At 36.2% G+C, this 20,119-nt stretch overlaps 1 protein-coding gene across 1 annotated transcript in view; it reads left to right on the top strand.

The window, feature by feature from the left end:
* SRPK1 (SRSF protein kinase 1) overlaps nucleotides 1-20,119 on the top strand; it is an 83,765-nt gene that overhangs the window by 37,389 nt on the left and 26,257 nt on the right. The window contains 5 exon segments of the mRNA XM_045500776.1: nucleotides 11,146-11,264; nucleotides 12,653-12,761; nucleotides 13,711-13,798; nucleotides 14,830-14,917; nucleotides 19,452-19,558. Of these exon segments, the coding sequence (XP_045356732.1) occupies nucleotides 11,146-11,264; nucleotides 12,653-12,761; nucleotides 13,711-13,798; nucleotides 14,830-14,917; nucleotides 19,452-19,558 (511 nt within the window).

Raw genomic sequence — 20,119 nt, 5'->3', positions numbered from 1 at the left:
GGTTGGAGGTTTTCCTCACATGTTTACTTATACTTGGTCAGCTTTTCATATTTATGAGATGAACGATTAGAGAACTAATTGAGGGGTGCCTGGGTGGCGCAGTCGGTTAAGCGTCCGACTTCAGCCAGGTCACGATCTCGCGGTCCGTGAGTTCGAGTCCCGCGTCAGGCTCTGGGCTGATGGCTCAGAGCCTGGAGCCTGTTTCCGATTCTGTGTCTCCCTCTCTCTCTGCCCCTCCCCCGTTCATGCTCTGTCTCTCTCTGTCCCAAAAATAAATAAACATTGGAAAAAAAAAAAAATAGAGAACTAATTGAAAGCCCTGTGTCCTTACCAAGGATTTTTCTTAAAGGTGAATAGGCAGAACACCACCATGATGCCGGGCACCAGAATCTGGAGAACTTTATTCTGGAGTACCAGTATCCACACTGACAGCCTTTGTTATTCTGTTTGTGTTCGTTTTCTTTAGGGATCATAGCCCTACAGGATAAATTCCAGGCTGTCTACTGTGCTGTGTTAGGGTATCAATGCTATTTTACAAACTTTCAGTTTATAAAACTCTTTTTACCATCCCTCTTCTTATACCCGCTTTCCATCATATCTCTGTATCCATAGTTTAATGATAGATTGGCTGTCTCCCTCCACCACTGTGACTCACCCCACCTTTGGTTTTCTAGGTTGTTAGGATGTTGCTCTCTCTCTCTGTTTCCACATTGTTTTAGATTTATTAATGTACTCCTTTGTTTTAGTTTTATTGGCTTGGAGCAGGAAGATAATATAAATGTTGTGTAATCCATCATCTTAAAGTTTTTGTTTCTAATTTTTTGCTATAATAAATACTATGATAAACATTATGTCCAAATCTCTGTGTGTATCTTGATTTTTTTCCACAAATTTTTAAAGCTTTTTAAATTTTAAAATAATTGCAGATTCACAGGAAGTTGCAGCGATAGTATAGGAAGATCTCAGTTACCCTTCATCCAGTTTCCCCCAGTAGTTGCTTTTTATGTAACTGTATCAAAACTAAGAAGTTGACATTATTATAAAGTCTGTGTTCATGTGTGTATTTATTTTAATTTATAGGATAAATATTTAGAAGTGGAATAGTTTAAAATTGTTGCGATTATTGCCTCCTTATGTTTATATATGTGTCTTATTTAGAATGCTTCTTTTTATAAGTACCCAGTTCAAACTCAGGCTATATCCAGAGGGATTAATAGGTAGGGAACTGCCTCTGGACACTGGAGATACATTCGGTACCTATTTTTTTCCACCCCTAGCCAATAAATGTCTTAGCTTTATTTTTATTTTGACTTCATTCTCAGACATTATCTCCCTACTTGGTGGCAGTAATCATCTCTGCCAACTCCTTGGTCCTTATTGCTTAAGATTTCAGAAATAGAGCTCTGCATCTGTCATTTCCCTCTAAAAAGGATTCTAGATCTTGCTTAGATCATGTGTCCACCCGTCTAGGGAGATAGGGTGGATAGAGCCATGTGATTGGCAGCCTTGGCAAGTTGTAGAGGGTCATTTCCTTTCAGAAATGATGCTGGACAGAAAATGAAGCTGAGTGTGAAAGTAGCAATCCAGGGGTACCTGGGTGGCTCAGTTAAGCATCTGACTCTTGATTTCGGCTCAGATCATGATCTCACGGTTTATGTGTTGGAGCCCTACATTGGTCTCCACACTGACAGTATCGAGCCTGCTTGGGATTCTCTCTCTCTCCCTCTCTCTTTCTCTGTCCCTCCCCTGCTCACGTGCACACTCTCTCAAAATAAGTAAACTTTAAAAAAAACAAAAACAAAAAACAGACAGTAGTAGTCCTGTCTCTGCACTCTTACTGATTTAACAGTGAGTTTTATCTGTTTTTAATTTTATCTATTTTTTAAGTGTGTGACTGTTTCATGAGTAATTCTCATTGGAAAAGATCCTAACAATTTAGAATTGTATTATACAAGACAAAATGTGAAAACTCCCTTTATATTTCCCTACATCCTTCCTTATTCCTTCATTCTTTCCTCCAGGGGAACGCTGTGAACAATTGTATTCTTGAAAGCCCCTCAGTATGTTTGTATAGTAGTATATGTACCTACATACATTTTTAAAATATATGAAATGGATCACACTCTATGTATCATTGAGCTACTCATCTTTTTCATATTAGTATGTGCACTGCCAAAGCAAGCATTTGTCTTTTTCATTTTAATGGTGTGTCTTAGAGAGCTTTCCATTGTAGTACCTTTGCTTTTTATGGAGGTGCCATAAATTACTTAAATTACTGCTACTATTGATTACAAATTGTATTCATTTATGTCACACTAACAATAAAGTGATGGCTTTCCTTTTTTTAATTTAGTATTTTTATTTCCTGCTTAATTAAAAGATCTAGGGATCTATATATTGTGTGACATCACAGCATCATGCCAAAGCACTGTTACAAATTCTGTCATGGTGTTTGGGGTTGGATTGTGAGTTTTTCTAGGTTGATGTTTTGTTTTTTTTTCAACTGGTGATAAGGTACACATAACAAACATCTTAACCATTTTTAAGTGTAGTTTAGTGATATTACATACATTCACATTGTTGTGCAACCATCACCACCATCTATCCCCATCTTGTTTCATCTTCTAGAACTGAAACTCTGTGCTTATTTAATATTTGAGTCCTTGCTTTCAGTTCTTTTAGGTGTATACCCAGAAGTAGAATTGCTGGATTCTATGGCAATTATATTTTTATTTTTTGAGTACTCACCGTACTGTTTTCCATAGCATCTGCACCATTTTTACGTTCTCATCAACAATGCACAAGGGTTCCAATTTCTCTGAGTCCTCACCGACATAGTTGTTTTAAACATGTATATGTACTTTAGAATGCATTAATAACAGCTAATAACAAGCACTACCTACTTACTAGGCATTTTGTAGATGGGTCATTTGTGAAACTTGGGATCTTAAGTGACTTCAGTCACACATCTTATAGAAGGTAGGACAGATTCATTATTCAAGCAGTCACCCTCCAGAACTTGGGCTCGTAACCATTCCATTATTATTGCCTCCCAGAAGTGGACTATTACCAAGTCAAAGGATATGTATTTTTTAAACTTTAAACTGCCAAATTACCTTTCAAAAAGGTTCACACATTAGTCCCATTAACAGCATAAAAGAATGCCCACCTATGCCCTCCAAATCCTTGTCAACATGTGAAATTAATCCTTTTTAATTTCTACCAAGTCAGTGGCAAAAAAAAAAAAGACCATTGTGGTTTTTCTTAACTTTTAAAAAACGTTTTCATTATTTATTTTTGAGAGAGAGAGTGAGTTAGGGGGCCAGAGAGAGAGGGAGACACAGAATCTGAAGCAGGTTCCAGGCTGTGAGCTGTCAGCACAGAACCCAACGTGGGGCTTGAACTCACAAACCATGAGATCATAACCTGAGCCAAAGTCAGACACTTAACTGGCTGAGCAACCCAGGTGCCCCAAAAGATTTTTAATTTGTTTCCCTGTTGCTGTTGATTTTGAGATACTTGTATATGTTCATGGACCATTTCAATCTTTCTTGAATTGACATATTAGTAATGCTACGTGGCTGTATTAGTTTCCTATTGCCGCTGTAACAAATTACCATAAATTTAGTAGCTTAAAACAACACAAAGTTACCATCTTACATTTCTGGAGGTTAGAAGTCTAAAATGGGTCAGCAGATCAGTATTCCTCTGGGGTCTCTAGGGAAGAGTCCATTTTTTGTCTTTCACAACTTCTACAGGCCACCTGCATGCAGTCCTTGGCTTAAGGCCCATTTCTTCACATTTTATCACATCCCGTCTCATTGATCTACCTGCCTCCTTGGAAGGACCCTTTCCCCCACATAGCTGATTTTCCCAGTGATTATCATAAACAGTCAATGTTTTTCCCATTGTTTTGAAATATTCCATTAATCCAATACTTGATTTCATTCTAATCCAGTATCAGTGTTACAGGATTTTAATTACTATAGTTGTTTATTATATCTTACTCCTTAGAGGCCAAGTTCCCAATTATTTCTCTTTTTTAAAAAAATCTTGGCTATTTTAGCTAATTTTCTTTTCTTAGATTTTACTGGACAGGTTCTACAAAATATCCTGTTGATTTTGATTGAGATGACTTTGAATGTATATAGATTATTTTCTGGAAAGTAGACACGTTTACAGTTTTGATTTTTCCTATCTAGAAATAGCTTTTCTTTTTGTTTGTTAAAGCATCACATATTTTTCAATTTTGTATTATTACTGTAAATTCATTGTATTTTATCAATTATATTTTTTATTGGTTATTGCTAGTCTGTAGAAATACTTTTATAATTGGTTGTTTTTCTCAAAATTTCTGGATAAAATTAGCCACTTTGTAATGGTGACAAATCTGGTTCTTTTTCTTGCCTTAAATTATCATCTAAGACTGCCAGTAAAACTTTGAAAAGTACCATAAAACTGTTTTACTGTAATGAAGATCTTCTGATTTGTAGAACTATGTATGTAATATTTCTGTGGGTTTCTAGTAGATATCTTTAAGTTAAGTAAGTTTCTCTCCACCTTTTTCCTAGTTTATCAAGGATTTCGATCCCAAATGCATCTTGAGTTTTGTCTGACATTTTCATAATTTTTGTGTTCTTTTCTTCTGTTCATATATTTAGTAATAAATGACAGTAATAGATTTATTTTTGTTTGGCTTATCCTTTTATAAAAATTTGCTTGTGAATGTTACTCGGTAATTTTACGTAAAGCTCATTGGAAAGACAGACTAATAGTCTAAACCAATAGTTTTCTATTGGTTGTTTGTATGTGCATGGTATACATGTGTGTGTTTTTCTTCTCAGCCTTGGAAGTCAGGGTTAAGCCAGTGATCTCGAAGTGGAGACCTTTTGCAATTCTTAGGATGTACTGGAACATTTATAAAAAGAAAGCTATCCAATAACCCTTCTTTGAAAATGTAGTAGCACTTGAAAGCTGTCTGGACTTTTGTTGCCTTTTTTAGGATATGGATTTTCAGTTTTTTAATCTCCATTACTGTTACATCGTTACAGGATTTTTTTTTTTTAATTTATTTCCCTAAAGCCTTATTTTATTCATCTTTTACAAATAATTAACTTTTGATTTGGAATTTAAAATTCTTACTCCCTTCTGTTTTTGTTTTTAGCTCTTTATTCAATAACAGCTTTTATTTTATAATTGGTATAGTCAAGGTTACAAATATTTCTATTGGGTGAAACTGAGTGTCACAGATTTTAACATGTAATGCACTCATTTCTAAATACTTTGAAATTTTAAATTTCATTTCCTTTTTAAATCAAGAGAGCAGCATGACTCATAATAGCCAAAAAATGGAAACAACCCAAATGTCCATCAACTGATGACTGGATAAATGAAATGTGTTTATCCATATAATGGAATATTACTCATCCATAAGAAGTAATGAAGAACTGCTACATCCTACAACATGGGATGAACCTTGAAAACATTCTATGTGAAAGAAGTCAGAGAAGACCACACATTGAGTGGTTCCACTTACATGAAGTGTCCAAAATAGGCAAATTCATAGAGACAGAAAGTAGATTAATGGTTTTCAGAGTCTAAGGGAAAGGTGTAATGGTGAGTTACTGCTAATGGGATTCGTGTTTTTTCTGGGAGTCATGAAAATGTCCTAAATTTAGATTGTGGTGAGATTGTACAGCTCTGTGAATATACTAAAACCACTGATTTATATGCTTTAGATTGGTGAATTTATGGCATGTGAATTCTATCTCACTAAAGAAATTAAAAATAATTCTAGGACAGTTTTTTTTCAAGCCCAACCTGCTAGGAGGTTATAAACCAATTTAGTGTGTTACTAATAGACTTGGTTAAAAAAAAAAAAAAAAAGGCAGGGGATGGGAAGTTCACGTAGTTCATTCACGTGAATATGTAAGTTCCTGAAATGTTTAAGTAAAAACTCATAAGTAGCATATTCTAAATGGCAATTATCAATATATAGTATTTGCTCACAAAGACAGTAAGTTTTTGTTTGGCACTTTGTTTTTACTATATACTTGGGTGATTAGTGATTGGGGTGAAGGATGGTTAGGAATGAGAATTATACCAGGAATGGAATCTGAATTGAAAGGATCCTTAGAAATGGCAGCAGGGGGCACCTGGTTGGCTCAGTTAGTTAAGCGTCCACCTCTTGGTTTCGGCAACTGTCACACTTTTCCAGTACTTTCTGCCTTCTTCATAGATTTTTGCCTTGGCTTCATTCTGTATTCTGGCCAAGTATATTCTTATTTCTAACATTATTGCTCTTTTGATCAGGTTACAAATTATTTGACTCTTTTGAAATCATACTGCTATTAAAATTTTATCTGTTGTCTGTTTCAATTTATTCGAGATTTTGTAAACGTATTGGGTTAAAAAGTGCTGACATAATTTCTTTCTTCTGAACATGAATAGCAAATATTTGAGACATGAAGTGTAGGTATGAAGAGTTTAAAGGCACAGACTGAAATTATTTTAGAACTCTCCTCTTTTTTGTTCCAGGAAGAATGGGTTTCAGTTCCTAATATTAATAAGCTGAAATTTCTTTTTGTAACATTTCTTCCGATTTTTTTTCTCTTAACGCCCATCATCAATAAAAGTTAACAGTGATTCTGAATTCTTTAATCATGTCATCATCCTCATTATCTATTAGTAACTGTCTGTTTCCTCAAAATTTCTTTTTTTGTTTTTTTGTTTTTTGTCTTTTTATGACAGAGACTTTTTTCAGTTGTTTGATATTCCTTGAGGGACATCATATGTAAAAAGTATGGGATTAGTAAAACATGGGCAGTTTGAGAAAGCCAAGATGATGCAAGGATCAGAAGGAAACTTAAAACTATAAATAGTATCCTTAAGGTAAAAGATTACAGTGCATCATTGAAACTGTGCAGGAGTCTGTAAAAAAGGAACATTAAGAGCAAAAAAGGGGCACCTGGCTGGCTCAGCTGGTAGAGCTTAAGCTTCTTTTTTGTTTGTTTAATTTTTTTAAAACGTTTATTTCTTTTTTGAGAGATAAGAGAGCATGAGCAGGGGAGGAGCAGAGAGAGAGGGAGTCAGAATCTGAAGCAGGGTCCAGGCTCTGAGCTGTCAGCACAGATCTCAGCATGGGGCTTGAACTCACGAACTGCGAGATCATGACCTGAGCTGAAGTTGGACACTTAACCGACTGAGCCACCCAGGCGCCCCTAGAGCATATGATTCCTGATCTCAGGGTCATGAGTTCAAACCCCACAGAGTTTACTTTAATAAAAAAACAAAAAAAGACCAAAGTTTAGGAAATTAAAAATATGGTAGAAATGTAACAGACAACACAAGTTAGAAGGATAAGTGTTGAAAATAGAACAAGATCTAAAGAGAGAGAAAATGTAAGGAAATTAATGTAGTAAGCCAGAGGGTCCCGCATCTGGGGGGAAAAAAAAAGAGTTCCAGAGAGAATAGACAGAGGATTAAATTTACATTGAAATATAGGAAACTTTCTCAGAACTAAATGAATCTCTACTTTGTAAGTACTGATACAGAAACTTAGCAAGTTAGATTTTCAAAAAGCCATTCAGGAAATTTCAGAATATGGGAATTAAAGAGCAAATTCTTGGGGCGCCCAGATGGCTCAGTTGGTTGAGCATCTGACTTTGGCTCAGGTCATGATCTCTCATCCATGGGTTCGAGCCCCACATCGGGCTCTATGCTGACAGCTCAGAGCCTAGAGCCTGCTTTGAATTCTGTGTCTCCCTCTCTCTCTGCCCTTCCCCTGCTTGCATTCTGTCTCTGTCTTTCAAAAAAATAAAATTAAAAACGTTTAAAAAATAAAATTTAAAAAAACAGAAAATTCTTTTTTTTTTTTTTTTTTTTAATTTTTTTTTTTTTTCAACGTTTATTTATTTTTGGGACAGAGAGAGACAGAGCATGAACGGGGGAGGGGCAGAGAGAGAGGGAGACACAGAATCGGAAACAGGCTCCAGGCTCTGAGCCATCAGCTCAGAGCCTGACGCGGGGCTCGAACTCACGGACCGCGAGATCGTGACCTGGCTGAAGTCGGACGCTTAACCGACTGCGCCACCCAGGCGCCCAGAAAATTCTTTAAAAATAAGATTTCTTCCTTCCAGGGAGAAAAAACAATCCCTGTTTGGAGACTCAGAAATGGGAAGGCATTGATTGGATTTGTCAGCACCACTGAAAGCCAGAAGGCAACAGAGCATTTATTTTTTCTCAGACTGGCAGTCAAGAGTGAGGATAAAATAATAGGAGAGATCTTAATAAATTTACCTCCCATGCACTCATTCTTCAGAAATTACCAATAATATGCACTGTGGAAATGAAGAAGTAAATGAAGACAGAGGAAGACTCTGGGACTGAAGGAACAGGACATCTGCCACAGAGAGATGACTGAACATTAAGATGTTCTCTATTTGAAATTAATGCTTATATATAAATTTAGCATATTTTTAAAATGATATTTAAAAGTTAAAGTAGGATTTTTTTCTTAGGTGATCTCTTTCTGTATTGTTTTAGAATAAGAAGAGAGTTTCTTCTGTGTCAACACATGTCTCAGGGTAGAGTCTTGCATTTCTCATTGTGACTTGCAGTCTATAAATCCTTTAACTGGGAATGCTATTTAATGTACAGTTTTATAACTAAAAACTTCTGTTCACAAATGTATTTGCTTCCAAGAATATTCAAATCTTTAAAAAACAATTTTTAACATAACGAATCCCATGATATTTGTAGAATTCTAATATTCCAGCATTTTTATGTCTGGTTTTCACTTACACCTCACTACTTTTCAAATTTTTCACAATTTTCGTTCTTCTTAAAATCATATAGTAATTTTTGTTCGTTTGTTTTTTGCTTTTTGTTTTTGTTTTTAAGTAGGCTCCACTTCCAGTGTGGAGCCCACTGCAAGGCTTGAACTCATGACCTTGAGATCAGGAATCAGACACTTACTTATCTGACTGAGCCAACCAGGCACCCCAGTCAAATTGTAATTTTAATTGTAAAAGGCAACAAGTTTGAAATTAGAGATCTGTTGTAGAAATTCATTTTGATCTGAATTTTAGGAATATTCATTCAGACTCATTATTTCTATTTAGGGAGTTGGGCCGGGTAGTTCTTAATTAAGTTTTCCAAAGACACGTTTTCACTAAAAATGAACACATTGAATCATGTAGTTTTATAGCTGCTTTGTGTTCCTGGAAGACCAAAAGTGTCAAGAAGTGAGGCAGGTTGGAAAGGTCACCAAAAATCTAATCTGAATCATTGTGTTGCTTGCCAAGGTATGTCTTCTGTCTCAATAGCCCATATAACTGGTTTTGCTATTAAAATTTTTTTGTTGGGGCACCTGGGTGGCTCAGTCGGTTAAGCATCTGACTTCAGCTCGGGTCATGATCTCATGGTTCATGAGTTCTAGCCCTGTGTCAGGCTCTGACAGCTCAGAGCTTGGAGCCTGCTTTGGGTTCTGTGTCTCCCTTGCTCTCTGCCCCTCCCCTGCTCATTCTCTGTCTCTCAAAAATAAATAGTAAACATTAAGAAACTTTTTTACTACATGGCAATGAGAAAGAATGAAATATGGCTCTTTGTAGCAACATGGATGGAACCGGAGAGTGTGATGCTAAGTGAAACAAGCCATACAGAGAAAGACAGATACCATATGTTTTCACTCTTATGTGGATCCTGAGAAGCTTAACAGAAACCCATGGGTGAGGGGAAGGAAAAAAAGGGGAAAGAAAAAAAAAGGTTAGAGTGGAAGAGAGCCAAAGCATAAGAGACTCTTAAAAACTGAGAACAAACTGAGGGTTGATGGGGGGGTGGGGGGGGGGGGTGGGGTAATGGGTATTGAGGAGGGCACCTTTTGGGATGAGCGCTGGGTGTTGTATGGAAACCAATTTGATAATAAATTTCATATATTGAAAAAAATTAAAATTAAAATTAAAAAAGAAACTTTTTAATAAACAATGAAAAAATTTTTTTGTTGTTTTGAAAAGACAATCTGATGAAACAGATTGATAAAAAGGTAAATAAAATATTGAAAATGGGGGTTAAAATTCCTTTTCCTGCAGCTACTGGAAGGAATGTTTTGTACCTTGCTTATTTTGTTTAAAGCTTTATATTTAGCAGGCAGCTAATAAGTGTCAGCCTGAGTGTAAATCTAAGTCTTTTTGCCTCCGAACCTTTCAGTGCACAGAAATTTTGATATAACTAATTGATTGGCATGGAGAGGAAGGAATTAGTAAAATTTTTTAAATTTTTAATGAGAGACCATTTTTACCTATCAAAGAAGCTAAGTTTTCCAAACCTGGTAATACTTAAGTACCAGAAGCCCATATATGTGAGGAGATATAATTCAGTTACAACCCCTTTAGAAAAGTCTTTATTAAAATAATAATCCTAAAAGCCAGTTTTGGCCACAGACTGGAAAGAAGTAGTTTAAAATCTTAATTTGTTCAGAGTAGCAGTGTTTTAAAACAAAGTAATTATTTTCCAATTTTTCAATATTTATCATGTTATTTTTATAAATAGGGAGAATGTTTTTATCCTTACCTGGTAGTTTAACTTTAGGGAAATAATTCTAAATGCAGAATAAAGATTATCCAAAAATTACTCATTGGCTTTATTTTTAGTGGTAAAAAATTAGAAACAAGGTTAAATGTCCAGCTGAGTAAGCAGAGCGTGCCAAAGTAAGTGGTGATATGTCTAAGGGAAATATGTGGATTTACGAGATTGCATAGGAATAAAGAGAAAAGTTTATAATAGGAAAAGCAAGATACAAATTTGTATAGTGTGTGATTACAGATACATATTTTCATAAAAATACAGGAAAATATTGAAAGAAAATGTAATTTTATTGGCAATTTTCTTTGGATATTGAGTCTCAAGTAATTTTTTCCCTTTGTACTTGTGTTTCCCAGATTTTATTTAATCATGTACTGACTTTTTATATAAAAAGTATTATTTTCCTAACATAAGGTAAAGTGATAGTTAATATTTTCGTAGGCCACCACTAGATAGTGTTCTGTTTATATTATCTGTTAAGTGGGGAGACATTTTGATAATGCCATTTTCTTAATGTCCTATTTTATTCTGTCCGTATGGAATGAACATGTTTGTGTTTCTTAGATCTGAAACTCAGCACCGAGGCTCTGCTCCCCACTCGGAAAGTGATCTACCAGAGCAGGAAGAGGAGATTCTGGGATCTGATGATGATGAGCAGGAAGATCCCAATGATTATTGTAAAGGTAAGGCCTTTGATAAGGACACGCCAAGTAAGACATGACTCATGAGTATATGCAATTTCTCACTTGAATGTTGGGTCTGTCAGTGTAAGCTGTTTTGATGCTTTCTGCTTATCGCATCCTTTTCTCTAAGTATAAGAAATAATATTTCCTCTCAGTTCAATTTAATTTATTAAAGCTTGATTTTATGTTAAATCTGTTTTTACCCTTCTTTCTCCTTCAAAATGATAGTGCACATTTACCTTAGAAAATTTCCGAAGTATATTAAAAAGAAAATAAAAACTGTCTGTAATGCTGTTATCACCCAGAAATAACCAGTGATGAGATTTGGTATACAGGCTTTTCAAAAAACCTTTTCATTACTTTTTTCTCATAGTAATGCTTGCTAAGGTAAGTTAAACTGGAATTATAGATACTTAAACTGTGTCATAAAGTTGCCTGATAGCTTTTTTGTTTCTTTATGAGACTTTCTATGATTCTGGGTGGCAAGTTACAAGAGAATGTATCTTACCATCTAGGAGAACATAGTTTGTGTTATTCTCAGCAAGCAAAGATGCATGTAAAAATACCTTGATTCCTGCCACTGTTGGCAGCCTTTTCAGGTCTTCCTGGTTTTTATTTTGTTTAAGGGAGCAAACTCTCTATTTTCCCTTTCTTTCTTTCTTTTTCTTTCTTTCTTTCTTTCTTTTCTTTCTTTTCTTTCTTTCTTTCAATGTTAAATAAATGGAATTCTTTTTTTTTTTTTTAAGTTTAAGGGTTTTTTTTTTTTTATTTTGAGAGAGAGAGCATGCACAAGCAAGGAAGGGGCAGACAGGGAGAGAGAGGGAGAGACAGAGACAGAGACAGAGACAGAGAGACAGAGAGAAGTCAGTGCAGAACCAGACATGGGGCTCGAACTCCTGAACCATGAGATCATGACCTGAACTGAAATCAAGAGTCAGACACTTAACTGAGCCACCCAGGTGCTCCTAAATAGATGAAATTCATTAATCTCCTTCATAAAAGAACATCCTGAGACTGAAACTATAAATATGTTTTATTTTAAACATTCATATATTTAGATAAATCTATTGGATTATTGAGGGGCAAGAATATTGTGATATGTAACCTTGTTTTTGTTTGACAGTGACTTATTTTTTTAAGTAGCTATTGGTTGTTCAACAAAGCATCACTTGCTTACTCTAAATCATTAGTCTTACTTGCGAAGATGTTTTGCTGTAACATGAGTTTAGTATGTGGCTGTGTGTGGCAGACTTACAATTTTTTCTCAATTTGTTATATAGAGAAACCATTTTTATTTGATAAACTGTATAGATGTTGAAAATGGATTATGAGATACCTTTTCCTTCTTACTGCTTAAGTGACTGTTTCCCCTCTGTTGTTTCTTCCAGGAGGTTATCATCTTGTGAAAATCGGAGATCTATTCAATGGGAGATATCACGTGATCCGAAAGTTGGGCTGGGGACACTTTTCGACAGTGTGGTTATCATGGGATATTCAGTAAGTTGTAGTGGTCCTGCAAAAGAATTAGTTAAGTGATGCCTAAGTGTTTTTGTCTGATTTTCCACAGATGATCCAGCCTTCAGTCTAGCTCTAGACCAATTTCTTGGTCAGAATTTTGTTGTTGATAATCTTTATATTCTTGGGCAAATTTGTCTTTTCCTCTGGTGAAGAAGCATGTTAGGGGCAAAATTAGTGTCCATAAGGCACTTGGAACTCAGAAATTCAAACATTACAAATACTCCATAAAAGTATGTATGTAAATTCATAGGGTTTTGTTTTGTTTTGTTTTGTTTGTTTTTTACTGGATTTAAATTTTTAGATGACGTCCTGGACCAACCTATGTGAAATTATTTTCTTATATTTTGTTTTGATAAGAGATTTGCTCGACTGTACAGTCCAGAATTTTTCCTATATAAAAACTACAGGTAATTAACATTGGAAGTTTACCTACAAGTGTATGGTCTGTCTTTGATGGGACAGTATTTGAGATCTGTGCACTTTATTTATTCTTCTATCAGTTTGGTTTCACCCAAGTATTTCTTTTGGCTTCTTATAGGAAAGTGTTACAGCTTTTAACCTTTGAGGTTTTGACATGCAGATACGTAAAATACTTCTGGTTTAATGGGGTTTTCCCCCTTATTTATTCCCATTTCATGGTTTTACTTGGATTCAAGGAGACATTGAGAAGGTAGACTTTAACTTAGAGAAAATGTATGGTGACTGACATTACCCAAAAACAGATTTTCTTCCTCCTGTAAATGAAATCTGGCCAGTTAGTGCCATCCATTAACAGGTACACGTGATCCCATAGAAATAGCCTATGTTTAAGTACAGGGAGACATGGAATCAGTATTTGTACTTTTATTGCCTCCTAGTTATGACTAAATCTTACCTTCCTAAAGTAAGGATAGGGCATTCGTCTTAACTGCCTGTGTTTGCTTCTCAGGGGGAAGAAGTTTGTGGCAATGAAAGTAGTTAAAAGTGCTGAACATTATACTGAAACAGCACTAGATGAAATCCGGTTGCTGAAATCAGTGAGTATTAGATCATATGTGTGAACTGCAAAGCATCAAAAGTTATATTAAATTAAGACATAAAGTTCCAATATCCTTAAAGAGGCAGAGGAAGATGACAGTATACCTTCTGTGCACGTGGTGCTGGAAGTGGTGGAATATGCTGTGATGGGAATTTTCTGCATGTAAACACGGAAAAAAACTTTCAAACAAACAAAAATGTTTATTGAGCATGTTTTATTTGCCAGACAGCACCAAAAAATGTTTTACCTTCCTACTATGGTTAAAAGTTGTGTGAATAAGTTTATAACATCTGTTTCATGTTTTAAAATGTTATAAACTATATATAATATAAGCATTTTATTAATTCCCTTAGTATCTGAAAACGTAGGTAAAATTTATTTAAAAAACTTTTGGGTTTTGCTAGAAATTAGGAAGCTGTCATTGTAGTAGAAGGAGCTTAAACTCCAAAAACCTGGGCTTTAAGACCAGCCCTAGTCTAGTATATCCTCCCTCTCATCACTTCATTTCTTCTGAGCCTTAGAGTTTTCATTTGTAAAGTGAGCATGTTAGACCCGGAGAGCTCTAAGAGAGTAATTTTCAAAGTGCCAGTCTGACAAGATAAGGAGCTTGTGCCCCAAAATAAATCAATGTACTATTTGCTTCCTTCATTGAGAAAGGTTTTTCATGGGGCGGAGAAGGTCAGCTGAATGAACAGTGTGATGAATGTTGTGGTTGGTTTACATCCTGTAAAGTCTCCTTAATTCCTCATGGCCTGATAACCAGTGATTAATTTGGGAGGTACACTTTTAGTAGAAAAATGGTTGAATTAGAGCAACAGTCTATGTTGGTGGTATTTCCTTTTGTTAACTGTTTATTTCTTTGTCTATTTGAGCTATTAAAATTTTAGTATGTTTTTCTCATAGATTTGTATGAAGCCTTTCTTGGGAGTAATTAATCCATTGTTACATGCGCTGCGGGTATTCCCTCCCCAACTATTTGGATTATTTCCATGCTTCTCCTTTTGCTAAATACTGTCTTTCTCACTTCAGGTTCGTAACTCAGACCCTAATGATCCGAATAGAGAAATGGTTGTTCAGCTACTAGATGACTTTAAAATATCAGGAGTTAACGGAACACGTATCCTTTTAAGAACCTGTTTGAAAATAAATCATGAAATAACCTATCTCTAAGAAAGGAACCAGATTTAATAAGTAGCATTCGTCTCTTTCCTCAAGGCAAAGTACAAGCAAACTACTTAGTTTTATTGTAAGCTTCTGAACATAGATGTGAATCATGTTTATCTTTATATGTTATGATTTTTCAGAGTATTGCTTTAGGCTTTTTCCCCTTTACAGACAAATTAAACCAACAAAAACTTTTGTTTTTTTTTTTTAATGTTTATTTATTTATTTATTTATTTATTTTTAATTTTTTTTTCAACGTTTATTTATTTTTGGGACAGAGAGAGACAGAGCATGAACGGGGGAGGGGCAGAGAGAGAGGGAGACACAGAATCGGAAACAGGCTCCAGGCTCTGAGCCATCAGCCCAGAGCCTGACGCGGGGCTCGAACTCACGGACTGCGAGATCGTGACCTGGCTGAAGTCGGATGCTTAACCGACTGCGCCACCCAGGCGCCCCAATGTTTATTTATTTTTGAGAGAGAGCGAGACAGAGTGCAAGTGGGAGAGGGACAGAGAGAGAAGAGAGGCAGACACAGAATCGGAAGCAGGCTCCAGGCTCTGAGCTGTCAACACAGAGCCTGACATGGGGCTCGAGCTCAAGAACCGTGACATCATGACTGAAGTCAGATGCTTAACCAGCTCAACCACCCAGGCGCCCCAAAAGAAAAGCTTTTTTAAAAAATAGCCTTGTATTAGTAAAGGTTCTATAAGTTTTATCAATTAGCACAGAAATTTTAGTGGAAGTAATTTTTCATGATAAACACTGGGTAAAGAAAAATTTAACACATTTTATTATCTCCCAGCCTTCAATAGGGAAGAGGCTGTGCATGGGTTATGCTTAGAATCTAAACAAGTATGTGATCACATTCTGTCATGATGAAAAAACTGACTTGTTTAATGTTTTTATCTGGATTCTTAGAATTTTTAGAATTGGAAGGAACCTTAGCTGATTTTTCTCTTATGTAAGTTCATATCAGAGTGACATACACTGAGTTAATTAAGTGGCGTTGCAATAGCCATGCTTATGAGGACCTGTCAGATTTTTCAGAATAAAAGATGTAGAATCTCACTTGGATTGGAGAGTCTAAAACTACCTGTTCATAAACTATTTAAAAATGTAAAAGGAAAGACATTTCATACCTCTCATTTCTCCTATACCTCTGCATATTTAGCTTCTGTTAACACACATTATTAATTGCCAGTTATGGCCTTTATTAAGGAGGTGAGCTACATATGGTTCTGTATTATCATGTGGACTATGGTAAGAGATTTGAACAGAGAAGCAAGAAGAGAGAATAAGAGAACAGGTGATAATGTGAAAAGATCTTTATCTGTCATTCTGAATTCAGTTGTAAGTTATTCCCTTTGAGAAGTACAAATCACATACCCCTGATCTCTGAAGGAAACTGCTCCAAGAATCATCCATTTTAAAACAGTCTTGTGTCTATTGCAGTCACTTTGTAGACGGTTTACTCTGTGTGTATATGCGTTTTGTTTTAACTGTTGAAATCTTAGTGGATTTGAATTTCAAGTTCCAAGATGCTTTCCAGATATTACCAGATGGTTTCTCTGTACTTTTACGCACTGAGTCCCTGTTTTATTTATTTCTCTTTGTCCTTAGCCCGTTTTCTCTCTGCCCTTCCTCCTACTTGTCTCCCAGCTGTCTTGGCTACTGCATTATTTGCTGCTACTAGAGATTGACAAGGATAAAATTCAGAGTGCTGAGTTAAGGGTTAATGGGTTGCTATTCTCCTGCCCCTCGTCTCTGCTTACCACATAGACATGTCTGCATGGAGCTGTGTATCTGTATTTTTCTTTGCATCTGAGCATCTCCAGAGCACTGCCCTTTCTCATACTGAAATATAAGGGCCCTGAACTGGAAAGTTAATCATGTAGACTTCGGGATACTTGGTTCATTCTACTTCCCTGAGTAGTAAGGAGAGAGGAATGATTAAAGAGGGTCAGCGAGTCTGTATATACTATTGACATTACCCAATGAGTATCGGTTATGGCCATCTATGTGACCTCCTATGTCTTTAGGATACTTCTTTTTTCTAGTATGGATTTTCCTTCTTTTCCTAGCTCCTCTTACTTAAATCTAACTCTTCTTAGTTCTCAGCCCTCTATTTTTTTTTTTTTTACACCATCTCCTCAAGAAACTTTTTCATGTATCCTTTTTTCCAGTTTTTTTTTTGTTTGTTTGTTTCTTAAGTTTTTAAATATTCGGTCTTTTTTATATCACTGCTTACAAATTAAAATACCATTGTCCGGGTTGCCTGGGTGACTCAGTCGGTTGAACGTCCAACTTAGGCTCAGGTGCTGATCTTATGGTTCGTGGGTTCAAGCCCCGCACCTGGCTCTGTGCTGAACGCTTGCTCAGAGCCTGGAAATCTGCTTCAGATTCTGTGTCCCTTTCTCTCCCTGCCCCTCCCCTGCTCACACTGTGTCTCACTCTGTCATCTAAATAAATGTAAAAAAAAACAAAACAAAACAAAAAAACATTGTCATGGGTGCCTGGGTGGCTCAGTCAGTTGAGTGTCCAGCTCTTGATTTCTAATCAGGTCATGATCCTGGGGTCATGGGATTAAGCCCCACATAGGGCTCTGCACTGAGTGTCAAATCTGCTTGGAATTCTCTGTCTCTCTCTCTTTTTCTTTCTCTCTTTCTCTCTTTCCCTCTCCCTCCATCCCTCTCCCTGGCTTGTTTGTTCTCTATCTCTCTCACTCAAAAAATACATATACCATTGTCAAATTGTAATACTTCTCTCAACAAATCAAAGATTGAAACTAGAGGGTGCCTGGGGTGGCTCAGTTGGTTAAGCCTTTGACTCTTTTTTTTAAATTTTTTTTTTTTCAACGTTTATTTATTTTTGGGACAGAGAGAGACAGAGCATGAACGGGGGAGGGGCAGAGAGAGAGGGAGACACAGAATCGGAAACAGGCTCCAGGCTCTGAGCCATCAGCCCAGAGCCTGACACGGGGCTCGAACTCACGGACCACGAGATCGTGACCTGGCTGAAGTCGGACGCTTAACCGACTGCGCCACCCAGGCGCCCCAAGCCTTTGACTCTTGATCTCAGCTCAGGTCTTGATCATCTCAGAGTTGTGAGTTCAAGCCCTGTGTTGGGCTCTTCACTGGGCCTAAAGCCTACTTAAAATAATAAAATAAAAAGATTGAAACTAGGAACATAAGAGAATAATTTAAAAATCTGTTTTTCTGGATTTTTTTAAAGCAGTCTACATTTTTAAAAATCCTGATTTGGATTTTGTATATACAAAAGTAGAATAGTTTAATGAATATCCACAAACCCATTACCCACTTTAGGAGTTACCAACTCATCGCCAATCTTATTTTGTCTCTACCTCCTACTAATTTTGTGGCCAACCTTAGATATATTATTTTATCCATAATAATTTTAAAACGTATTTATTTATTTTGAGAGAAAGAGGAAGAGAGAGAGCGAGCACGAGCAGGGGAGGGGGACAGAGAGAATCCCAAGCAGGCTTTGCACTGTCAGTGCAGAGCCTGATGCGAGGCTCAAACCCACGAACCTTGAGATCATGATCTGAGCCGAAGTTGGATACTTACTGGACCGAGCTACCCAGGTGCCCCCATAACTGCATTTTTAAAAATGTTTTCAGCTTGACCGGTGGCATCCTCTTGAGGTCAAGACATGTTCCTCTTGACGTGTTCCATTACTGTTGTCACAGCAAGGTTTCCAGGTTCACGCAGGATTTGGCCATTTCTTTAAGGAGCCCAGGTTTTCCTTCTGTAAAGAATCTTATTTAAAGGAAGAGTCTGGGCACTAGGTCATTATGACATATGTATAGCTCAACTTTCCCATATGTAGAAACTTCTAGAGGTACAAGGTAGCAACATCTTACTACTAAGTCCCAGCAGTGCCCTGCACACTACTGGCTCAAGGAATTATTCCTGCTGTGATGATTGGGATGTGTGTACGTAATGAGAACACACGGTGGCACTAGAATCAAGATTAGTTTTGTGAACTACAGAGCATAAAGCAAGTCAGTTTCCTACTTTTAAAAACTGTTGGCATTCACATTTTTTTAGGTTAAGTTTTGGTACATTATCTCCTGCAGTTAAAGCAGAAGTTATTTTTCCTTGCTTTGAGGCTGTGAGAGTAAAAGTTGTTACCCTGGACATTAGTTTTTACATCAGGGAAAAGGCAACAACTTAAGCCTAGTGTGTTTCACTTTTACTACTCAGTGTTTTAATGTGCATAGTTTTATCGATAACCAGCGCCCCCCCCCCCCCCAGAGTTTTCCATTTCTTGGATGTTTTGAGTAACTAAAGTATTAAACAATCTTTGGAATTCAGAATATTAACAGCTAGATATTTTTTTAGTCATATTCTATAACTTTTTTACTAAAAGAACAATACAGTAACAATTTCATTGGGATGGGACACATTTTATCTTGCTTCTTTCTTCTTTTGTGCTTCCTTTTTCCTTCCTTAACAAATTCCTAGATATCTGCATGGTGTTTGAAGTTTTAGGGCATCATCTGCTCAAGTGGATCATCAAGTCCAATTATCAAGGGCTCCCACTGCCTTGTGTCAAAAAAATTATTCAACAAGTATGTATCTTAGTATTTTCTCTGTGGTGATTGTTTTATATTCTTAAAGTGTCAGGAGTTTTCTATATCCAATAGAGTTTTTATTTTAAAAACTAGGGATTTTTTTTAATTGCTAAAATTAAGTGTTTTATTCAGTCCCTAGTGTTTATTCTGTGTTTAAATGTTTTAGCAATAATCCATTTCTCCCAGATTCATCTCCTGTAATAGTCATTAGAGGGCAAGCTGTGTTCAGTGACTGATTTTGAAAATTTGAGAGTTCTGGTTGCAAATATTGATTATGTATTAATAGAAAATTGCTATGTCAAATTATTACTGTCTCTTTATATAATATTCAAGGGCATTTTCTAATATTTTAAATAAGTCTCAATATATAGTAAAGAAGTTCACTCTCAGGCAAATATTAATACTTCAAGGGGCAAATAATTGGTTTGGATAATGTGTTTTTGTGGAAAGAGCTCCAAACTAGGAATCAAAAGACCTCAGTTCTTTATCAACAAGGAAATGTGAATTAAGAGATATCTAAGTCTCTTTCATCACCTATATTTTAACACTCAAAGGGCA

Source organism: Leopardus geoffroyi, chromosome B2 (genome assembly GCF_018350155.1).
Source record: "Leopardus geoffroyi isolate Oge1 chromosome B2, O.geoffroyi_Oge1_pat1.0, whole genome shotgun sequence".
NCBI classification, from domain to species: domain Eukaryota; kingdom Metazoa; phylum Chordata; class Mammalia; order Carnivora; family Felidae; genus Leopardus; species Leopardus geoffroyi.
Note: the sequence above shows the minus strand (reverse complement) of the source record. Positions and strands in the feature narration are given on the sequence as shown.